The following is a 21959-nucleotide window of genomic DNA, read 5'->3' as shown; positions in this document are numbered from 1 at the left end:
TGATTTCGTTGTGCTTTATTTCAATTCATCTGGATATTTTATATATGATCAGGGTTAAAGTAGGCATTCTTCCAACCAGACTATACTTCGTTCTCTTACAGTAGATGATTGGATATGATTACTATTGCTACAATTAGATCACTTATATTATTATTTATCCAAGTTGTAAATGAAGTTATTGCTATTGGTATTTTCTTTGGTCATACATAATTGCTTGTTGAATCATACTACTAGCAAAAATAGTACTGATAGCGGATTTGTTTTATTTAATCATGTCTACAGTTCTGTTTTTTTGAACTGTGGTTTCGGTATTCGCTACCATTCGACGTCCATGGAAAAGTGCATCGGCAAAAACAGGATTGAAAATTCTTGCTTCCTTCCACTACAACATTGGTTCGGCTACAACGTGTCTCACTCGTTCAACGAGAAGTCGGAGATTCTTTCAGTAGCCTCTTTATTGCTGCAAGAAAATATTGCAACTTGAATTGGTGCACGCAGTTCGGAACTCACTTTGTTGACGTATACCGCGTAGGCGTGCTTGGCCAGCTTTGCACTCCTTCTGCACAAGCGAGAAAATATAGATTAGATAGTTCGGTCGTGTGGGGGCCATAAATGGGACAATATTGGACGAGCGTAGGACGAGTGGCGCCACCGCAGTGGCACCGCAATGCCACCGTGAGGATCACCCGAAGCCCGTGCCCTTAATGTTATTCCTCATTACATCATACCCACGCGTCAGCAGGAAAGGCGCAAAATATCGGTGGTAACTAAATGCCGGGGCTCCTATGTATCCACCTGCCCTAACCATCATAATACACTAACCAGCAAACCACTCTCCACCTTCTTACCCCTTGCCAAGTTTGTGGATGTCCCAAGAGCCACTACATCCCCTCAACCATCTAGATGGGTCTCCGCAAAAAGGCACCAAAACTGTGTACTGGTTCGGATCCTTTGCTCATCATTGTGAAGAAAAAAAATCAAGTGTGGGAAAAGTGTGATCATTCTTTTTCAGATACATGCAAGGTCTAGCACAGACGGTGCCGATTCGGTAATCTGCAAAAGTTAAAGCAGGGTATCTGGTGCCGATCCGAAGATAAGAAATTGGGGAGAAAATCATGTGAACCACAACGTCCATTAAATGGTTGAAGAGGCCACCACGTCACCAGTAACGACCATGCTTTCAATGGTGGAGAAAAACGAGAGTATTCAGAGAAAGCCGAATTGTGTGTATTGTTATCCAACCATTGCGAATATTATTGTTAGCCTTCATGATCTCAACGAAATGCATGTTGGAAGACAACCTGTAATTTAGTCGCAGTGAAGGAAAAAATATTACAAAAAATATTTGGTTGTGAGGAGCCGGTAATCTGTAGCTTCTTAGATAAGACAAACAAACCACGCTTAAATAGCGATCGGCGGCCTTCAACATATGCGTAAAAGAGTACCCTGTGCTCCCGATTAGCACAGGCATGAAGAGCGGGGGCACCACCGTGCATAATCTGTCCCCGTAGCCTGCCACACATGCCGCTGTCTCCACTTCCAAAAGGCCAACCTGTAAAATAAAACCGTTTTTACACAAAGCGCTGGTACCTAACTGTTAAACGTTTGTCAGGATTGCTGGTTCCGACAAGGTAAGTTCACCCGCAAAAGCAGGATGTCGCAAACTACCAGAGTTAAACGTCGTACGTGAGTGAGACACGATGAAACTCGCACAGGGTTTTCCACCAACCGTTGACGTTGCTCACGTGTAGAGGTCGTGGTAATGAACGTATATGTACTTTCTAAATGATGTAGTTCCAGAGTCATGTAATGCCTAATAGGGTTAAACTCCCATTTTCTCGCTTTGCCATTTGCAACCAAAAACGCCGTATACTGTAGGAAAAGGTAATTATACTAGGCACGACCTCTCCATTGGTGTTGACGGAGTCGATATTATGCGACATCCGGGTTTGACGGGGAGGTAATCGTGAGACTGCATTTTTCCTCCTAACGGTTTTTTTTAAGTTTTTTGATTTGTGGTGGGGATATATTTTTTATTTTAGGCAATTTTGTTCCCTATAAATAATCCTTTTCCCTCCTTAAATATTTTAGGCAGAAAAACGTTCATGCTAGTTCCGTCTTTGCAGACTCTTTTAGAGTCCAAACCGGCAGAACCTGCCAAGACTCCCTACACAAAGCAAAACTTCATACGGTACCTTTCATCAATTCATTGCTTAGAAAATTACGAATTCATCATGGACGTCAACAAATATAATCGACTCAAAGAGAAAGACAAACTTCCCAAATGGAATGACATTATCAAGCTTTACCTCTTGGACGATTCTCCCAAAGAAATCAACCTTCCGTACCAGTATAAACACAATTTACTCGTGAAAATCCCTAACGGTGACGTTGTCAAGAAGAGTTACAAGATCATTTACGAACTTCTATTGGACAGCTACAACCAATTTATCAACCTCACCAAGAAACAAAACATGAGCAGTTTTGCCAACCATCAGGGCCAAAGCTTACCGATCCCAGTACCAAATGGCGGGCGGCGGAACCTGTCGCTGGCAGCGTCATCCGGCAGCCGGCGTAACAGCGTGGTGGAAGTGAGCCACAGCAGCCGGCGCGGACTGTCATCGTCCCATCTCGCGTCCGGAACCGTCCACGTCAGTCGTAGCAACTCGACGCTGGCAGCGATGGGCACCACCCCACGGTCCGGCTCTCGGCGGCCCTCTCTCACGCCCGAGTACCCCAAGCTGCCCATCAATAATGGCACCCACATAGGTATCAAGAGCAATATTGTGAAGTTACCACTGCCACTGTCAGATGTGGAAGTTAAGAAAAAAGCTGCCAGTCAGTCGCAGAGCTTGTTCAAGATGAAGAAGTTTAAGTTCCGGCGCAATTCTAACGAATGAACGATTTATGAGTATGATGTATTATAGACAATATAGATTTGACGTTTAATTAGAGCGAGATCTGCACCAGCAGTCCAAAGAGCGAGGAATCGGCAAAGGTGATGGCGATTGGAGGTCTGACCCATACACCCACAGAAAATCTGACCCATACACCCACTGCCCCTACACCTCTGCGAACATGTACTATCGCTTATGCCACAATGACGAGGGGCAATGGTGGTGCCATCGTGCCGCACAGTAAGCCGCCGTGCCGCTACAATTATCTGTGTTCGTTATGCATTACTACCTACTTTTGCTCCTCCCTATATATCTTTTCCCGGAGCATCCGCAACTCATTGTCGCTCTTCTCACTTCCCTTCTCAATAATCAAGTTTTTGAGCAACCGATTCTCCAACTCTAGCGTCTGGATCTTGCCTTCAAACCCTCGTATCACGTCTTGAAGATTGGAGATCTTATCCTCCATCTGCTTCTCCTTTAGTTTTTTCTTGATGCGGAACCGCGCGGACGCCGCCGTGTTGCGGCGACGCTTGTCTATATCGTTATCGATAGACTTGGACGTAGACAGCGACGCGGGGGACTCCGAGCCTGAGCCGTCGTCGTGTGTGCCGGTACCAGCACTGTCACCAAAGCTGCCGGTAGCTAGCGATGGCGATGTCAGGAAAAATGGTACAAACGTCTCAGGAGCAGCCGTGTCACCGCTGAGCCCAAGTCCACCGCCTGCGGAGCTCGACCCACTGGCACTACCAGGCCCGTGCGAAGTGGTGCGAAGAAGTGGTAGCCGCAGCGTGTGCGACTGGCTGTGTCTGTGATTATGCCGTGGGCGTGGTGGTTGAGCCGACATCCCCACCATTTGTGGGTCCACTGGGTCCACCGAGTCCAACAGTGGCGCCTGCTGCACCAGCTGGTACTGGGCGATTAAGGCCGATAATAAATCGATTTGGCTTTGGTTTAAACCCGCCTGCTCCAAGGAGCTTTTGGCACCAGGAGGCACTGGGAACCGCGGGAGATTGTTCAACTCAAGGCCACCAAGGTCTCCGTGACCCGCCGCTTCACCACTGGCACTGCCGTGAGAAAGAGCATGGAGGCCTTCTTTGTTGCGGAGCATTTCGTTGATCTTATCGTTCGGAGGCTTCTCCTCGTCTGCAAAGATAAATGAGTCGTCCGCAAACGCTGAGAGGTCGAAGTTAAGCTCGTGATCCTCACCGATGAAGTTGTCGATGTACACAAGTTGATCCAAGATTGCCTTGTTGGTCTTGTCTTGGTCGTCGGCCATGGGTGTAGTAATTATAGGGTTTATGAGCAGAGGTGGTTGAGGGTGTTTATATTAGTGCGAGGGCGCGATTACTTAAACTCACGTGACTCGTACACTGTGGGGCACGCCCTGGATCTGGAGCTGAGGTCCACTTGAGGCAGATGGCGTCACCACTGGAAGTCGAAGTCGAAGTCGTTGCGAAGACAAGTGGATGGCGAGGGGTTGAGGAGATGGAAGAAGGGCAACAGAGGTCAGTGGGTGTTTGGGTCACGTCTTGCTTGGCCTTCCTGGAATACCACTAGCCTGGACCATGAACTGAGGCTTGGCTCCACAGTTTTATTCTTGCTGTTAAATTTGGTGGCGTGGAAATTGTCAATTGTCACGTTGGTAAAAGTTATACCTGAGGTGGGATGTGCGCTGACCATTCGCATATGCGCTCATCTACCGTTTTACTGACAGTCCATATACCAGAACTGTCAGTCAAAGTTCTCAAGCCATTAGGGATAGGTGAGGGGCTAATATCATCCGCTCGTATTTGAATTTGGCAACCCCCTAAGCCCGAATATCTTGAAGACCGGTGCTTAAGCCACAGCAACACACCCTTATTTTTGATATTACTTAAACGGTATGTGTCTACATCGACCTAGCTAACACAACTAAAAATAAATACGACTGCCTAGCAATTGGACGATTCTTACCAATAGCCTTTCTTTTGGCTTCCAATTATGCTTTGATGACAATTCGAGGCGCGTATTGCAGTCGCTCACATCACACCGGTCGGCCTCCTTCGTAAATGGTATGCATCTGGAATCTGCGTCTGCAATGGTTACGCAAAAGCCGTACATAGGATCTTCCATGGGATTTGTCCGCAGCTTTCCTAGGTCTTGTGTCTGTTCTTGTTTGTAGACGTACATCGGCACAGTGTTCCTTCCAGACACAGGTGCCCCACAGGCTTCACCCTGGTCTATAAATACGGAGACATTCCTCCAATTATGATCTGGTGACTTCTTCCATCAATGAGCTATATAGACCCCAAACTTATTTATTCGTCCACCCACTTGTCCAAGATTCATCCTATTCATAGTTTTGACCCGATCGAAACACTTGTACCTCTTGAGTGTCTGGGACTCCAGGTGTCACGTCTGGTATCCATCACTTCCAACAGGTCAATCCAAATAGATGCATCACCTAGGTCTGAACATTTATCGTTGCTGAGCTCTCCTATGAACGATCCGTATGACCCATCCCATGCGCCTCTCCTTGAATCACAAGAAACCAACACCAAAATATCATTTTTTGACTCTTTTCCTCTGTTGTTTGACCTGAGCCAGTCTGAATCCGAGTCCCACGAATGTCCAGAGAGCTGCAAGTTGGTTGTTTCGTTCTCTTACGACAGGTTAAAGCTCATTGCGATTGTACGGTCTTCTATCACAAAATTTGAGGATCTTGTTTCTGATACCAAATACAAAAGGAAACCTACCAGACTAGAGTACAAGAACAAGCTAGCTGTCCATGGGGGAGCTGAAGAAAAACCTGAAGTTACCTATTTGTCTAGAATCAGCTTATTCCAGCTTTCACGTATTCTCAACCTCCTGGAGTATGATATCAATTTAACCAAAACCGTCCAGCATCAGATCCTCGACGTGTTCACCAAGCACTGTGACTTTCGATTGGGATACGACACATGGGTGAAACACACAGACGAGTCCCAGAGAGACCGGGCTTTATCGATTCTTTACGAGTTTTTTAGGGACGTATACCCGTTTACTAAAAAGCAGTTGCAAGTGGTAATCAGGCGTGGCAGCTATCGGTGCATGCAGCTGAGACTACGTCGTGACAAGCACCTGGCCTTAAAAAAAATTCTTCGAGGTGAGTAAGTGTTATTCTATCAATAGCGAGTTGCTGTCTCCCCTAGCAAGCCTGTGTGAATTGATATCGAAACTCACCGAAGTCGTCTTCTGAATATGTGAACCCGATGCTGTAATAGGACTGATTCTACCTAGATTTTACTTGGTCTACCTTACTAGAGCATATGAAGAATAGCTAAAGGAGTGATATATCTTTTATTTGAAAACTAGCGAATGATATCTTAACGTATCTCCAGTGCTACGGCATTAAGGTTTCAATTTCACGCTTTACAAGAAATATATTAAGTCAAGGCTATACTGGGATTCTTGAAGGTACCAAAATATTACCAGGTTACCATTGCCTCACGAATTTTGGTGTCGAGGTTCATCTTGGTCATACTAGCAGTTGTGATATTAGTGGTTGCGAAAAACAGGATCCGATTTGATGTGGCGGTTTCCAAATGCGGCGTCTGATAAGGTTCTGTTGATTAAATTTCTGATGAAAATATATGTCAAATTTTGGTCCGCTGCATCTGTTTCGTACACTTCAAACTCAAATATTAGTATATAACCTGTTATATCTAACTATCAACTATAACCGAGTAATGTTATTGAATATTTACTCAGCCTACTGTAACCTTGGTTATGTTTGGACCTATATAAAGTGACATATACCATAAAGCGGTTATTCTTCGATACCCCCAGGTGGGCTGACACGAGGAGATTCACCACTTATGGCCGAGGCATCTGTCACTTCTTTTCCTTCACCTGATCCAGCATGAGCCACTCCAGTTGTTGAATCTGCAATTCCAATGTCAGTACTGGTACCTCCCTGAGGTTTGAACTCTGGAATTGCATCTGGACTTGGGTCTGGACTGGTGGGTTTAGGGGTCAGAAGCGAGTCTCTGATTTCAATATTTCTGGTGGTAGCTACCTCTTGTATAAAGGCTACGACCGCCAAACTGTACAAGTATATCCCACAAATAAACCCAAAATACAAGATGATGGCATTGGTGAGAATACTTAATTGACTTTTCATTCCGAGGTCTATTATTGTATCTATGTCAGGGTATACGTTTTTTTGATTAAAAAGAATAAGTCGGGGCTTAGAATTCCCTTGTATCCATCAGCCATGTATCCAAGAAAGTCTGCATCGGCGTTAATGTCACAAGTGCCATTGAGCGACCGGCGATCGAAGAGAGTGGCCACGTAAGGAGGTTCCCATTTTTCTGTATTGCGGATGGGGCAGTCTTTAACCCAACGAGCAACCGTGAAATCTATCGGGATTTTGAATATTTGGATATAATTTGCCACCTTCAAAGAGATAGCCATGCACACCAAGTTACAGACGATGTACAAAATCCAGAATACTACCCGTATGTCCTTTATGACTTTGACCGCCTCTGTTTCGATTACAGCACTGTTCCCAAAAATAATATCAACTAAACACTATATCTTGTACATCAAAAGAGTAGCCGTAAGCATCAATATAATAACTGAGAAGATGACCATCTCCTGGGACTTGAAAATAGTTTGGAGTGTACCAAGCTTAAAAGGCTCAACCAAATCCACCATCTTGTCAGTTTGAAGAGACACCGGCATTCGTGAAGCCGCATTCATAATTAGGGTAGATATATTAGCAGCAGCATTTTTGTAGAAGTCATCCAACATCGATGTTGCAAAACTTGGTGGTTTTGTGTACTGACCTTTCCAGAACGACAAATAACATTTAATACTTGAAGAAAGGCGCTGTCACGAGCGAGTGAATAATAGCTAGTTAAAGTACAAACTGCAGTGGTCATGATTCCGTAGATCAATCCGCTTAAGTGGGCTTTTGAAAAGTTTCCATCCATTTTGCGATGTATATATTGTAGAAAATTCTCTCTGTGGATTACCTAGTAGATTTTGCAGTCGCGGAAACAACAGATTTGTATCAGATTTGGGCGGCGGCGCACGCACCAACTAGTATTTTCGTTCTTCTTCCCGTACGCCAGTAACCCTATCTATAAGTTTACGGGGGACATCAAGAACCTAGAAGTTAACTTGAAAGAACTCATCCTGGATTCTTCCAGCAATAAGTGTCCAATTTTGCTCGGCTCCCACTTCTCAGGCCCTACGTATTGTTTGTATGAGCATTGCTTGTATTATACTATTAACCCGCTGACGTGTTCGCAATCCATTTGATCATCCTAAGCTTCCTTGACGTTTTCCTTAGTGTTAGTGGAGATGAAGTGATATATCAAGATTCCTACCATCGAGACGATGCCAAACGAGAGAACGATTGTGTTCAATTGACCATCTGTAATCATTTCTGTTGCGCTGAATGTGTTGGAAGAAATTGATAATTTTGTGCGCGACTTCGCAGTTAGGCATTTCTGGCGATGATACATGACTCCAATAGAACGGTTTCTTTATGAAGCACTCATACGGTCACCGGGATTCAACCGATTTGTGCAACTGGTGTATAACCGTGTGAACAAGATCACAATACACCGGACAGTGACGGACTACCGCCCGACCATGGGCCATAAAATAAATGCGTTCCGCATCATTTGGATCAATGAGGTCAAGGACTTATTTCGGTTCAGACATTGAAATGCCGAATTAATGATGGTTATCTTCATTAAATATATATTATTGGGTGAACACTCCATATATGGTAATTACTGCTTCGTATCTTCTCATCCTCATCTCTTTCTCTCCAGAGCCTTCTCAAATCTCTCAAACCTCTCAAACTTCCTCTTGCCCATCTTAGCTACATTGTGCTCAGATGCAAAAATGGCATTATTGGATCCGAACTGGAAGTTTGACGACACAACAGCCTCATCAAGTTTCTTCACCACGTAAGAGTCGACTTTGCCCTGCAAAATCTTCTTAAGGTTGAATTGAACCACATAGTTGCCAGTACTGGTGATAATATCTGTTTCAGCATGATCAGTAACCTTGGTGTTAAAGTATGCTCTGGTGAAGTTCAAGCTCTTTTGTCCTCCAGAATTAAGAATGGCCATCAGGTGTTCGGGTTTCAACATGATTCTTCTTGGAATTGGTTTACTAGCAGCACTGAATGGCTTCTCGAATCCTAATGCTCCTGCATTTTTACTGCCCGCTTGCACCTTCAAGTCAACGAGCAAAAGATAATCACTGCAAGTAGCCAACAACCATCTCCCATCATTGGAGGTGTCCATAGCTACAATCGTGTCACCCAATGAAGGTAATAAACTCTTGGCTCTCTTAAGACCAATACGGTCGTATAATCTGATCTTTCCGTCCGCATCACTAACGGCAAAGTACCCACCTTTGGTGGTGTTGATGTGGTTGAAGTTGCTTTGTTTCAACCGGGTTTCGGTGGGAACAATAATGTTCGCAAGTCTAGGGTCCATCTGAAACACCTCATTCTTGGAAATACCCATAAATGTCTGTTCGTTGGTGAGCTGATCGTACTTCTTGTTAGTCGTGAAATGTCGAAGTGCTTGGTCATTGTTGCTGACGTCCCATTCTTCCACAATCTGACCTCTGTTTAAATCCATCCGATATAAGCCTTGGCTGTTCTTATCCTTGAATACCAACAGTTCGTCTCGCCGTTGCAACATGAGTGCCTCGGGTAGAATCTGTTGGCCGGCCCTGTTCTTGAGTCCACCGATCGTGGACTGGAACTCAAGGTCATCATTTCCGTTCTTAAACACTCCCAAGTTATTACCATTCACCACGTACGACCTATCGTTAGCAAATCCCACCGTCAAGTCTGAGTTGATTCCACCTTCAACGTTGGCCGGAACTGTGATCTTCTTGGCTGATCTCGCTGGCCTCACAACCACTTCCTCGTCTTCATCATCTTCATCACTCTCCTTGTCATCACTGGAACTGTGAGTTGAAAAGAACTCATCATCATCATCAAGAGTCATGCCGCTCAAGGAGTCGGCCAAGTACAGCAGGTCAAGTTCCTCCGTGTCTGGGTACTTCTTCTTGTTGGTATACTCAAAGTAGCATTTCAAAAACTGATTCTGGAACTCTTTCATCGTCGCCAATTTGTCAAAACCCACAAGCCACGTTGACAGCTGCAAGCCTGATTCGGAAGCTCTGTTATAGTTAAACACAAACGCATTCTTGCTCTCTTCGAAAATGGGGGACATCGCACTCGAAAGAAACGTTTCAAACCGAACGTTCGAACCGTTATAAAGCTTCACTGTATAGTTCCAGGCCACATACAGAAGTATTTCGAGCGTCACCTCCAGGGTAAAACCAAACCCATCCTCACCGTACAAGTACAAATCTACCTTCTTGGAGAATACCTTCTCCTTGGGCTCCTCCTTGGTGGCAGGCTCAATGAACACAACGGTACTCTCTTCGTCATCCCCGTAGGGTCTTTCCGTTTGCTGGGACGCGGCTCCGAGGGACTTGCTTTTCTTGCCCACGATACCCTGGGACGTCTCTGCCCATTCCTCGTCGTCGTCATCGTCATCGTCATCGTCATCGTCATCTTCATCATCATATGTGGTGACATTCTTGTTCTTGTACTTCAACAAGTCATTCTTCACGTCTTCAAGAGTTAACTCTTCTTCAAATGATTCGAACTCCTTCAACTCGGTCTCGTCGATTTCAGTCGATGGTTTATGGTACTTCAGCTCATAGATACACTTGTACAAGCTGATTTTGAACAGCTCGACGTCGTTCAAATTGACATCGTCATCTATCACAAACTCGAAACTGTCACCCACGTCGCCATTAATGTCAATCCAGCTAATGGCCATCGACCCGTTCTTTTTCTCAATGAACTTGAAGCTCAAATCCTGAAGAATAATGAAGTTCCATTCATCTTTTGACTTGGATGAAATGTCATTTGAACCGCTTCCATCCAAGAAGTTGTCATCATCACTGTCATCAAATTCATTGTCGTTGGGCGTAAGGATCTCACCTTCTTGGTACACCTTGCTCACTGCCAATTGGTAGTAAAAGGGTCTGGTGGTCAGTCGGATACACATAAACGCATCATTATAAAGACACTCGAGTGAACCCTTGGGAGAATTGGGGGCCCGCGTGAGGTATAGTTTCCCCTTGGGGACCGAGCTAAGCTCTTCGGTGGAGCTTTTTCCCATAAATTTCCGGATAAAATTCATTGTCGGTTGCTGGTTTATCCCTTGTATTCTTAGCTAGTGCATCAAAAGTGCGCGCGTAACATAATCTCATCTCATCACCACAGTTAGCAGAATGTTACGAATGTTCACCAGAGGCGTATCGCGGTCTGCCAAAGATACGCTACTAACTGCCCCGACCTTAAAACAGAAGCTAGCCAAGGAGGAAAAGATTTTCCAGAAAAACTTGCCCGAGTGGACCAAACGTGACAAATCAGTCAAGTTGCGGTACGGTAGTTGGAATCCATCCAAAAAACTAAACCGCCAACAGATCCAGGATATACGGAATATGACGATACTGTTGCCAAATATCAAGACAGTAGAACTCGCCAGTATGTTTCGGGTGTCGCCAGAGGCTATTCGGAGGATTTTGAAGAGTAATTGGGTTCCCAATGAGAGTGATGAGGAAAAGCTTCTTGAACGAGAAGAAAAAAGACGACTTGAAAAGGCCCAGCGACGGCAGGAAGAACGAGAGCAGGTACGCAAGCAACAGCAGGAGTATTCTGGCCGGGGCCGTGCTCCTGGTGCTAATAGTGGTAGAAATACAGGACAAAAAGGCCCCAGGCACACACAGCAGCGACGGCCAGCTCGTACATTTCATCGCGATATGGCCGACATAATTGACTGAGCTGATCTTGTTGTCCTCGAACATATAAATACCAACCTGTAAATAGTATAAATGATACAACGAACGAAAGTCTGACCCCAACACCCAGTGTAGACTCCACCTGTGCGTCTACCAATACTGTACCTAATTGTCTCGCGCACCGCACCTCTCACTCTCCATCCAATGGCACCAGTAATCTCAGACGACGAAAGCGAAAACCAGCCTTCCGCGCTCCCCTCTGACATCGACCTCGAAGACGAGGAAGAAGAGGATATGGAAGAATCGGAAGTCGAGCTCGACGACGATGAAGAGCTAGAAGATGAGGAAGATATCCCCAGTGTCAGCGACCAGGAAGACAACTACAAACTAGAAGATCCTGATGACGAAATGGACGAGGACCTCGAGCTCAAAGACGAGGAGGACGAATATAGTGAGACGCCAGCGCCGTCATCGTCCCGGGGTCTCCCTTTACGTCGTGCCAACAAACCTGCTACCCAATCTAGAGGCCAACCACAAAGAGAGTCTCGTAAACGAAACTTCAATTACTACGAAGTGGGTGCCGAAGACCTCGGCGACGACGCCGTCGACACATCGGTATCAACCACGCCACGTCCCCAGGATAGTGCTGAACCGTTGGGTTCCGAGGACCTTGATCCTGACTTGATTCTCACTGACGAGGAAGCCGAGTACAATCCTGCCAATCATCGGTCCCGAATGACAGAACGGCAACGCAGACTAGAGATGACGGAAGAGCTATCGGGAAGTGACACGGCAAAGAAACTGAAGGTGCCCAAAAAAGAAGTGAAGGAAACTGAAGAACAGGCAGCTCTTCGAAAGGCTGAGACTGCGCGAAGACGATTGGACTACAAAAACAAGCAATTGGAAGAGGAAAAGCAGGACACTTTGAACAAGTTGTTGAAGCGTAGAGCCAATAAGGTGCGGGAAGTGCAAGACGCAGAGTCCAAAGACGAGGTGAAGTTGTTGAAGCCCAGACGGCCTGTGGTGAAACACCCTGCTCTTATGCGGTACACCAATGTTGCTGGTGGGCTGACCTTGAGCATCGCTTAGGAAACAATGCTTGCCGGAAAGAGCAGGAGTTGGTTCTATTCGAATGTTCTGTTCAGTGTATATTATTTCATATAGTAAACGAAATCTGCAAAATCTGCAAGTTGCAGCCAACAAGTGAATACCAATTTGTTAATACCTCTATTATGCTAATAAGATGGCGAATATTCTTCTATGAATGCAACTCCAAAGCTCATGCCCCTCACCAACATCCGTCCTTGGTTATGTCGGCCATTGCGTTCTGTCACTGACTGAGCCTTTCGGATTGCCCCAGCCAACTACAGCCAATACACCAAAAGTGCCACTATCACCTCCCCGAAAAAACCAATAGTTTCCTCGAGACCACCAGAACATATTATCACCATCACCTACCACACCCCAACTGTCTGGCCCGTACTTGCGCATAATCCCGTTTGCGTTATCCGAAGCCAGTGCGCGCAAAAGAATCAAGTGCTTAAAACTGAAAAAATATTTGTTTAGCGCCGCTCTTCAAACCAATTAATCCTTTGCATTTCCACAACTATCCTGGTCACCTCATCAAACACAAATACACCTGCATCCTCACGTGAGCCCGCTTATCCAATTACCACCCTTCTTGCCAAACTGTATGCCCGGACACTAGAATAACAGTACTTTCCATAAATGAACGGCAACATGAATATAAACGGCATGAATCTCAACGGGGGATCCATGCCGGCCATGCTCCTGAATCCAAACTTCCCCATGATGGATCAGCCACCGCCGCCCCAGGGCCAGCACCAACCCCAGCCACAATCACAACCGCAACCTCCACCGCAGCCTCAGCCGCCAGGTCTTCATCCGTCCCACCCCCAGGGCCAAATCCGCCATACCAACGGGTCCATGCCGCCCCAGCACCTCCAGCAACTCCCCAACGGGCTGCCGACATTGGCCCCAGGAATGCCTGTTCAAAATGCTATCCCGGGCCAGCCCCAGTATATGAACCAGAGTCCCAACATGCAATTTCCTCAGCAACCCATGAACCCCCAATTCATGGGCCAGCAGCCACCCCAAGGCCAGTCTATGCGCCCTGTGATGCTGCGTGCAGCCACGCTACAGCCCATGAATGGAGCCAATCCCATGAAGACCCCCAACCAAATAAATGCCTTTAACCCCATGCAACCACCTAACCTGGCACCGTTACCCACGTCGACCAGCAGCCATTCGGGCGGCAATTCCTCCAACCATACGCCGCAGATGGGCAACCAGCCGCCCCCCAACCAGCGCATGCCATCGTGGAGCGGGCCACCTGGAAAACCCGTGGTGGTGAACAACGGTTTTACTCCCCAAGAACAGCAATTCCCCAACGAGCTTAACATCAAGATCTTCAAGCGAAATCTTGGTAACGCCAGTGTGGTGCGAGTTTTGGATATAGTTGACCAGATCAGCAACGAGCAGCGGTCGACCTTGTCGTCGGTGGACTTTTGGAACCGAGTGGTGCAATCGTACTTCACGCCGTCGTCTGTGTTACGTTTAGTAATGACCCCCGACGTCAACAACAAACCTCCGTACGAAGGCTTTTATGGGAAGCCGTTCGAATTGAACTCAGTGACAGCCCCACGGTTCTTTGCGTCTGTACTAAAATCTGAACTGTTTAGTCGGTTCACTGTGTCGTTACCTGGTACAAAGTTCCAGGTGATGAACAACGGATCCATCTCGATTCTCTCGCGGTTGCTTGTAACCTACTACTTCAACGACGGTAGTGTGGCCAACGTCACTGGAGGCTGCAAGATTTTGATGAACCGAGACTTTCGCATTGAGTGGATCAACTGCCGCTTCTTGAGCTACCATAGTAGCTTGAACGTCGTGAGCATTGACAAGGCATGGGAGTCCCTTTCTACCAAGAGCGAGATCAACGATATTAAGCAGCAGTTGTTGGCCTCCATCCAAAATAACTGTATGTCCTATAGAAACGCTCTGTCGTCTGGTTTCGATACCGGTTCCATGCGACTAATGCAAATTGGAGACGTGATGACCCATTTGAAGTCTCTTATGGGCTTTGCGATGGTCAATAATGTCAAGTCACCCATCAAGGCCTTAGAGTTGTTCATGACAGCCAACAATAACTACCAGGCCCTGTTGATGAAACAAAGACAAATGCAACAGCAACAGCTACAACAGCAACACCATGCTTTCCAAGTTCAGGCGCAAGCCCAAGCCCAAGCGCAAGTTCAAGTCCATGCCCAAGCTCAAGCTCAAGCTCAGGCTCAAGCTCAGGCGCAAGCCCAGGCTCATGCTCATGCTCATGCTCAGGCTCAGGCTCAGGCGCAAGGCCAGGCAAACCCTCAGTCGGGAATACCGCCAAACTCAGCTCAGGCTCCAGGCGTAACGTCCGGAAACACACCCTCGCCTACTGACGACGGCAAACTCAAAAAGAGGCGAATTAGCATTGCTGGTGGTGGGAGTGCTGCCAACTCGCCGCTCAATCCCGATGTTGGCCCCAAGCGAAGAAAGTAAGTTCATGCGCAAGCCTTGGGAACCAACTCAAGCCCCAACAACAGATACATGAAGTAACCACAAACCTTTCTCTCGTGTATGTTTAAGGGCAATCCTGTCTTTGTCGTACAGACGTTTATGTTCTTACAGACACTCAAGATAACTAGGACTCAAAACTTTCTCATGTCAGCTGCCTCTAAGCTTGACTTTCATTATCCTTTCTTCGACTTAATAATTTTTCACAGTCGGTCCTACATAATTATCAATGTACAGCATTGAGTTTGGTTCTATCGATGTAATAAGGTGGGTCGTAATCTCTAAGATAACATATATTACGACTATTCTAAAACCCATGATTGCAAAACCTATACTCTTTTCATTAGCTGGTTCGAGGGGAACCGATAGTTCAATCTACGTAAGCCTAACTCACCCAGTCAGCACTGGCAACTCAGAGACCCGTCCAATGGGAATTGATTTTTAAAAGAAGAATGTGGTTACATTTGTGTGCTTCTATCGTGGCCATTTCCCCAGATGCTGCAGAAAATCGATCGCACTAAATTCGAGTTTCCGATTCGCGTAGTAGCATCATCGGCATGTTATGACGGACGCAACATCAGCAGAAAAAGACTCTGGTGAACAACTCCAATCCCCTCATGTCAATGGGGTTCTGTCTCAGACCACCTCTGAGCTTTCAGAAATCGCCCAGTCCCAACATGGCGGTTCAGACACAGAGTCGTTATCAGATGGAGAAGATGGTGAGCTACAACAAAACCTTCAACTTCCACTTTCCGAGATCATTCGACCAAAAACATTGACGAATTACATTGGCCAGGATCATCTCGTTGGTCCACATGGCCGAATTCACGATTTCATCCGCTTGAAGTACCTTCCTTCAATGATTCTTCATGGCCCACCTGGAGTCGGAAAAACCACCTTAGCATCTATATTAGCAGCAGAGACTGGATACGTATTTGTGGAGTTTTCTGCCACCGACGGGACCCTCATACACCTTAAAAACCTTCTGAGAATCATCGAGATCGAAAACAACAAACGTCAGCTGCAAAACAAGGATTACCTTCTGTTAGTGGTGTTCATTGATGAGATCCACCGATTCCGAATCAACCAGCAGGATTTCTTGTTACCGTTGGTCGAAGCCGGCCAGTTTGTGTTTATAGGTGCCACGTCTGTGGATCCAAAACTGAGAATTCGAAGAGCTATACTATCTCGGTGTCAGGTGTTTGAGTTGAAGAAGTTGCACGATGGCCATTTGATGATGATCTTGGATCAGGCCATTCTCTACGACAATATTAAGCGGAAAACTGTCTACGGTCTACAATTCCTTGGATACAACCGTAACATTAAAGAATGGCTCATTGAAATCGTCAGAGGTGATTCCAGAAGACTAATTAACTTTATTGAGGTCATAAGCTTGAATTTCCACAGCAGTGAATACTGTTATTCAGGCACTTATGCCCCGGTCCAGGTCGAATTTGAATATATTGTTAGACTTTGCGAGGTCCTTCAAACAACCCAATTGTCACCATTGTGTTTGAAGCTGGAATACACTTCTCTCTTTGAATCAATTAGGAATTTCCCAAGCAGAGTTTTTGCTGAGAGGCAGGCCTCTGCCTCAAAGAAAGCTTATTCCCTTATACAACATCCCAGCGATTCCGATAAACTCAATGAGAGGTCTAGTGCCCTAGTGGATAATTCGAATGATAACTTCTATCGAAATGAAGACAATCACTATATCATGAGATCAGACAATGTACTCCAGTACGAATACGCCAGACAAATGGAGTTTTCAGACAACGAGTATGAAAATACCTCGGGATATTTGAGTGATGCGGAGGTTGATTATGCTATTAGCACGACTATTAATCAAAAATCTAGATCTGATAGGTTTCAAGTTGTATCTGCGATTTCTACCTTGTTACAGCTTCTAGCATCCCATGAGCCTCCAATAAAAATCGCTCGAAATTTGTTGTTATTTAGCATTGTTTTTGTGGATGATAATTCCTTGTTGCCCAAGATCATGGGTTTGGTGAAATCCTTCAAATCAGTGAACATAAATGTGCAGAAGGCATTGAGCAACTTGGTTGAGAAACTAGCCAAATCTAGAAAACAAAAGGTATCTGTGGTTCTGAAGCTCAGAATTGCCAAGCGGTTTTGGAAGCACAGAAGGGCAGACCGACCGAGGGCTCCTCTGCTTGAAGTGGACTACGATCAACAGTTAATAGCTTCCTTGTTGCAACCTCCCCGTGCCACTTCGACTTATAGAAATGACGAGATTTCAACCCTTACTATCGAAACCCTCGAATTCAACGACCTAGAACTGAATCTTGGAACTCCAGCTTTTGGTGAAAATGTACTTGATCTCCAAACTAGCCATAACTCTCCAATAATAGTTGAGTTAGACGGAGAGGGTGATAGTCCACACGGTCAACACTCTCCAATAGTTGTTGAGGATGACGAGGTGTACTTGAGCGACAGTCCGTTGTCTTCTGTATCTTCTGAGCTTCTCGAGGCCTTTCCAGAGGCGTCGAATGCCAACTTTTTGGCCACTTCAGAAACTTCAATATCTAGTGACGATTAATGAACAAACATATGCGAAATGGCTGCGAATTGTGTACCATGCATACCGGTGACATGTCAGTCTACCCAATGCCAGAACCCCCTTTCAGCCCTTCTAACCACCATCATCATTCCACATCCTCAACCACACAAGATGTACTCAAATTAATTCTCAAAGTCCTTTTGTGTGTTGTAGTTTACATGTTCAAAGCAAGGGACGTATTTGTGGATTATATTAATTTCATAATGAAGTTGGGCCTTCACGCCATTGAAGTTGTTATTCTTATAATTGTGTGTTTGTTAGATGTGTGTGAATACTTTGACGAATCCAATGAACCTCTTGCAATTGGAGAAGAACCACTAACTGGTCTAGTTCTCCATAAGTTGTTTTGGAACAAAAGCATTGTCACCATAAAAGACCGGAGACTCGTAATAATTTCTGAACGCGTCCAGAAACCACTATTACTGCAACTTGAAAATACGAGATTCGTCTCTGAACAGGATACATGCTTTGAACAGAGCCCTGACATTGTAGCTGGCAATTCCATCTATTCTGGAGAAGAAATCGAACCCGACAGGCTTTTGAGGTATAAGAAGAAGTTTAGGAACAGTGCGTTGTTTCAGAGCCATCACCGAATTAGCACTACAGACATGCAAAGTATTCGTGACAAAAATGTGAATTAACAAGAGATTGATCTATAAATAACTTTGTATTAAAAAACTTAGAATTACAATAAAAGATTGGGAAAAGGAACAATTCGTTAATCATGTGTAATGAAAGATTCTAATGGAAACCAATTAAGGCCTCAATTATTAGTTGCAACCTCTTCATGCTCGTGTTCAGGTTCATGCTCATGGTCTTCCTCACCTCCCAAGGCAGCAAATATATTGGTTGCTGATTGGAGGGATTCGCTTCTCTTGGAACCTTCTCTTGGAGACAAATTACTGGATTCACCAAGTCTCGACGATTGAGATCTAGAGACAGCAGTAAATCCTTTGGAATCCTTCACAGGGGTCAATTTGGAAGTGGACTCCACTCTTTTAGGTTGGGATCCCCAGTTTGAGCCAGCTCTGCTAGAATTTGATCTTGAATCACCACCTTTATTTTTTCTTCTCCTTTCGTTGGCAGCCTTTTCATCTTCTAACCTCTTAATTTCAGCATCATCATGAATTTCTTTGATTGTCTTTGGCCCTTGATCAGTGTTACTTGATACCCAACCTGCGTTTCTTAAATCTTTCAAGTCCATTAACATAAACTTGATTCTTGATGATAATTTCAAGGTGTCCAAGATCTTTTGAATATTCTCAAACACAACTTGCATGAGGTTTCTGTTTCTTTCACTTTGTTCAAATTTGGGTCCAATAGCTGTAACTAATTGAGCCAAACTTTCCAAACTATCTTCCGATGGGTCTTCAACATTCTTACTCAAGTTAGTCAAACAATACACCACCACCTTGTCAGTCAACATATTCAACAAGTACAATTGACCAATGAACTTGACCAATCCAAGACCTCTTCTCTTGGCTTTGGCAGCCTCGTAATATTCGTCAGACATCATGGCTAATGGAGCACCATCAGACTGGAAAGGAACTTTATCAGACCAACCCTTTTCATATTCTTGTTGACAAGTGGTCAATAATAATCTTCTTGCTAAAGAACCACCAGAAACCTCAATTTCTTTGCCATCTCTAGTGGTTTCCTTCACACTCACATCATCGGGTATCATTTTACACATCTTGGCACAGAATTGGGCGTACATGGAAGACCAATAAGGTTCATCAGTAGCCTTTGCAAACGTCAAAGAGATAACCTGCTTGACAGTCTTTGCATCATCTTCCCATCTACTTTGTTCAGTAATCTTCAAGATATCGTCGGTGATAGGCTCGAACATTTCCAAGGTTAACTTGTTCAACGATCTCTTCACTTTTCTTTCCACCTCTTCTTCATTCAAAATAACAGTCACTCCATCAGGAGCTAAATTAACTTGATCGCCTTCCAGGGTTTTAGGTTTTGGAACCCACCGGTTGGCAGACTTCTCCAATGGTTTAACATCTTCCGGAGGTATGGTTGATTTACCTTCATCATCTCTCCTCTTGGACTGGTTATTTCTCTTGGACTTGTCTCTGGTGCTTCCGCCTCTTCTCTTGGATCCATTTCTAGATCCTTGTCTGCCATCGTATTGCCCTCCTCTTCCAGAAAGTTGACCAAATCTTCCTTGCATTCCACCTTTACTCATTCCCCTTGGGGCGCCGCCGAACTTTCTATTCTGGTTATTTTGGGCTACGATACCCAAGCCGGCCAACTTGTTCTTCCACTCTTCATCCACTTCGAACTGTACAACATCACGGAATTGCATTAAAAATTGGGGGTCATATCTGTATTTCTTGTAGTCGGTCTTCCATCTGGAGTCGACACCCACGAGAGGTTCGGGGTATTTGGCAGAGAATGGGTCTTCGATGATTTCGGCCTTTTCGATCCTTTCGAAGAACTGAGACAAGTCCAAACCTTGATGTTCTTCAATATCTTCTTCATCTTCGCCTTCTTCGTCATCTTCGTCGTCTTCGGCCTCTTCATGCTCAGCATCGTGATCAGCAGCTTCAGGTTCCTGGATCTCGACAGCCTTGGCAGAAGAAGTAGCTGGTTCAGTTGGTTCGACAGATTCGAGAGCTGGCCCGGTTGGTGCGACAGGTTTGACTTCGACAGGTTTGACTTCGACAGGTTTGACTTCGACAGGTTCGACAGTAGCTTCAGCAGCCTTTTCAGTCTCCACTTCTTTTACAGGCACAGGGGCTTGAACTGGTTCAGGCTCGGCAGCCGTTACTGACTCCGGGGCCTTTTCAGCCACAACTGGAGTGGTGGCTGGTGCGGGAGTCTTCTCCACTGGAGCTTCAACAGCAACAGGGGCAGGCACAACGACTTCAGCTGCCTTCTCAACCGGCACTGGCTTCACGTCACCCTCTTCCTTCTGCTGCTTTTCTCTGGCTTCCTTTTCCTTCTTTTCTCTGGCTTCTTGCTCCTTCTTCTGTTTGGAAGCAGCAGCCAATCTTCTGACTCTTTCTTTAAAGTCCTCCACAGCTGGCGGAGGAGCAGCAGCCGGTTCGACAGGCTTTACCGGTACTGGGACAACAGGAGGAGCCAGAATGATAGGAGCAGATACCACAGGGGATCTGAGAGGCACAAACTGCTTCACAGGACTAGCAAACGTCTTTTTGGGGGAGGATATGGGTGTGGCCGAAGATGAGCTCTGCAACTGTCTCTTTTTTTCTTCCAAATTGATCTGTTTCCCATCCTTATCGGTGAGTTTAACTCTTCCAGCAGGAATAGGTGTAAACTGAGGAACCGGGCTTAAGCTGCCCTGTGGACCACCTGGGGTCGACTGGGTCGAGGATGCGACCGAGCCAGGCGTGGCCATCACCGGGTATGCCAGAGTAGGACTCGAGGCAGCAGGAGGGTTACCTGGTTGTGTAGCGCCGTACATTCCCATTGCCGGCATCATGGGATAACCATAGTTGTAGTAGTTATAGTACATGCCAGCGTAGGCAGCCTGGGCTGCAGCCGGGTTGTAGTTGTACTGGTTCGGATGTTGGTTCATTTTGTTACCATAATTCCGCTTATTATAAGGCTGACGATTCGAGTTGTTTTGTCTATTGGAATTGTTGTTATTGCCATTATAGTGCTTGTTTTGGTTGTTGTACCGGGGGCTGGGAGAATAGTTGGAGTTATGCTGCTGCAAGTTGGTGGTGCTTAGAGGGGCAGAAGAGGCGGTGGGACTCGAATCACCGGTTGTAGGCTCGGGGGCAGGATTTTGATCGGACATGACGACAGATGTGGATAACTTTTGATTCACAGACGGGGGTCGTGAAGAATGCTATTGCAAGAAACCACAAACACACACGGGCACAAAGATCACGCGTGGGACGGGGTACGGTGGAGTTAGGAACGGCGATTCAATTATCAGGGGATACGTTAAAACGAACGGGCCTGATGCAGCGGGATTGAAATTGGATCGAGCTAACGAAATATCAATATCCACTATCGGTCAAAATGCTGGGGCTCCTAGTGCGTAGTGTTTATTGATTAGATACAGTTAAGTATTCCAATGTATAAACCAGCTAGTATGTAGTTTCGTC

The 21959-nt window shown here is 45.7% G+C and overlaps 9 protein-coding genes across 9 annotated transcripts; 4 read left to right on the top strand and 5 right to left on the bottom strand. All coding sequences in view use genetic code 12, as the record gives it.

Moving 5' to 3' along the window:
• Positions 1–2105: 2105 nt before the first annotated feature.
• Positions 2106–2900, top strand: PSN45_002014 (uncharacterized protein; the record flags this gene model as incomplete). The annotated part of the gene is made up of 1 exon (XM_006689385.2): positions 2106–2900. The coding sequence occupies one exon, from the start codon at positions 2106–2108 to the stop codon at positions 2898–2900; it is 795 nt and encodes a 264-aa protein (XP_006689448.2).
• Positions 2901–3186: 286 nt separating this feature from the next.
• On the bottom strand, positions 3187–4173 carry PSN45_002013 (uncharacterized protein; the record flags this gene model as incomplete). Its single annotated transcript, XM_006689386.1, has 1 exon — positions 3187–4173. The coding sequence occupies one exon, from the start codon at positions 4171–4173 to the stop codon at positions 3187–3189; it is 987 nt and encodes a 328-aa protein (XP_006689449.1).
• A 1202-nt stretch (positions 4174–5375) lies between these two features.
• Positions 5376–6029, top strand: PSN45_002012 (uncharacterized protein; the record flags this gene model as incomplete). The annotated part of the gene is made up of 1 exon (XM_066157779.1): positions 5376–6029. The coding sequence occupies one exon, from the start codon at positions 5376–5378 to the stop codon at positions 6027–6029; it is 654 nt and encodes a 217-aa protein (XP_066013876.1).
• A 655-nt stretch (positions 6030–6684) lies between these two features.
• On the bottom strand, positions 6685–7038 carry PSN45_002011 (uncharacterized protein; the record flags this gene model as incomplete). The annotated part of the gene is made up of 1 exon (XM_066157778.1): positions 6685–7038. One exon carries the CDS (start codon positions 7036–7038, stop codon positions 6685–6687), a length of 354 nt encoding a protein of 117 aa, XP_066013875.1.
• Positions 7039–7058: 20 nt separating this feature from the next.
• On the bottom strand, positions 7059–7852 carry PSN45_002010 (uncharacterized protein; the record flags this gene model as incomplete). The annotated part of the gene is made up of 3 exons (XM_066157777.1): positions 7059–7402; positions 7544–7748; positions 7790–7852. 3 exons carry the CDS (start codon positions 7850–7852, stop codon positions 7059–7061), a joined length of 612 nt encoding a protein of 203 aa, XP_066013874.1.
• An 834-nt stretch (positions 7853–8686) lies between these two features.
• vid27 (Vacuolar import and degradation protein 27) lies at positions 8687–11113 on the bottom strand (the record flags this gene model as incomplete). The annotated part of the gene is made up of 1 exon (XM_066157776.1): positions 8687–11113. One exon carries the CDS (start codon positions 11111–11113, stop codon positions 8687–8689), a length of 2427 nt encoding a protein of 808 aa, XP_066013873.1.
• Positions 11114–11918: 805 nt separating this feature from the next.
• PSN45_002008 (uncharacterized protein) lies at positions 11919–12803 on the top strand (the record flags this gene model as incomplete). The annotated part of the gene is made up of 1 exon (XM_066157775.1): positions 11919–12803. The coding sequence occupies one exon, from the start codon at positions 11919–11921 to the stop codon at positions 12801–12803; it is 885 nt and encodes a 294-aa protein (XP_066013872.1).
• A 915-nt stretch (positions 12804–13718) lies between these two features.
• On the top strand, positions 13719–17850 carry PSN45_002007 (uncharacterized protein; the record flags this gene model as incomplete). The annotated part of the gene is made up of 3 exons (XM_006689392.2): positions 13719–15271; positions 15500–15521; positions 15838–17850. 3 exons carry the CDS (start codon positions 13719–13721, stop codon positions 17848–17850), a joined length of 3588 nt encoding a protein of 1195 aa, XP_006689455.2.
• Positions 17851–18290: 440 nt separating this feature from the next.
• On the bottom strand, positions 18291–21646 carry PSN45_002006 (uncharacterized protein; the record flags this gene model as incomplete). Its single annotated transcript, XM_006689393.2, has 2 exons — positions 18291–18524; positions 18653–21646. 2 exons carry the CDS (start codon positions 21644–21646, stop codon positions 18291–18293), a joined length of 3228 nt encoding a protein of 1075 aa, XP_006689456.2.
• Between the last annotated feature and the right edge of the window lie 313 nt (positions 21647–21959).

The sequence above is a fragment of the Yamadazyma tenuis genome, chromosome 2 (genome assembly GCF_029203305.1).
Source record: "Yamadazyma tenuis chromosome 2, complete sequence".
Taxonomy (NCBI): Eukaryota; Fungi; Ascomycota; class Pichiomycetes; order Serinales; family Debaryomycetaceae; genus Yamadazyma; species Yamadazyma tenuis.
The sequence above is the reverse complement of the archived record's forward strand: the minus strand, read 5'-3'. Positions and strand labels throughout refer to the sequence as shown.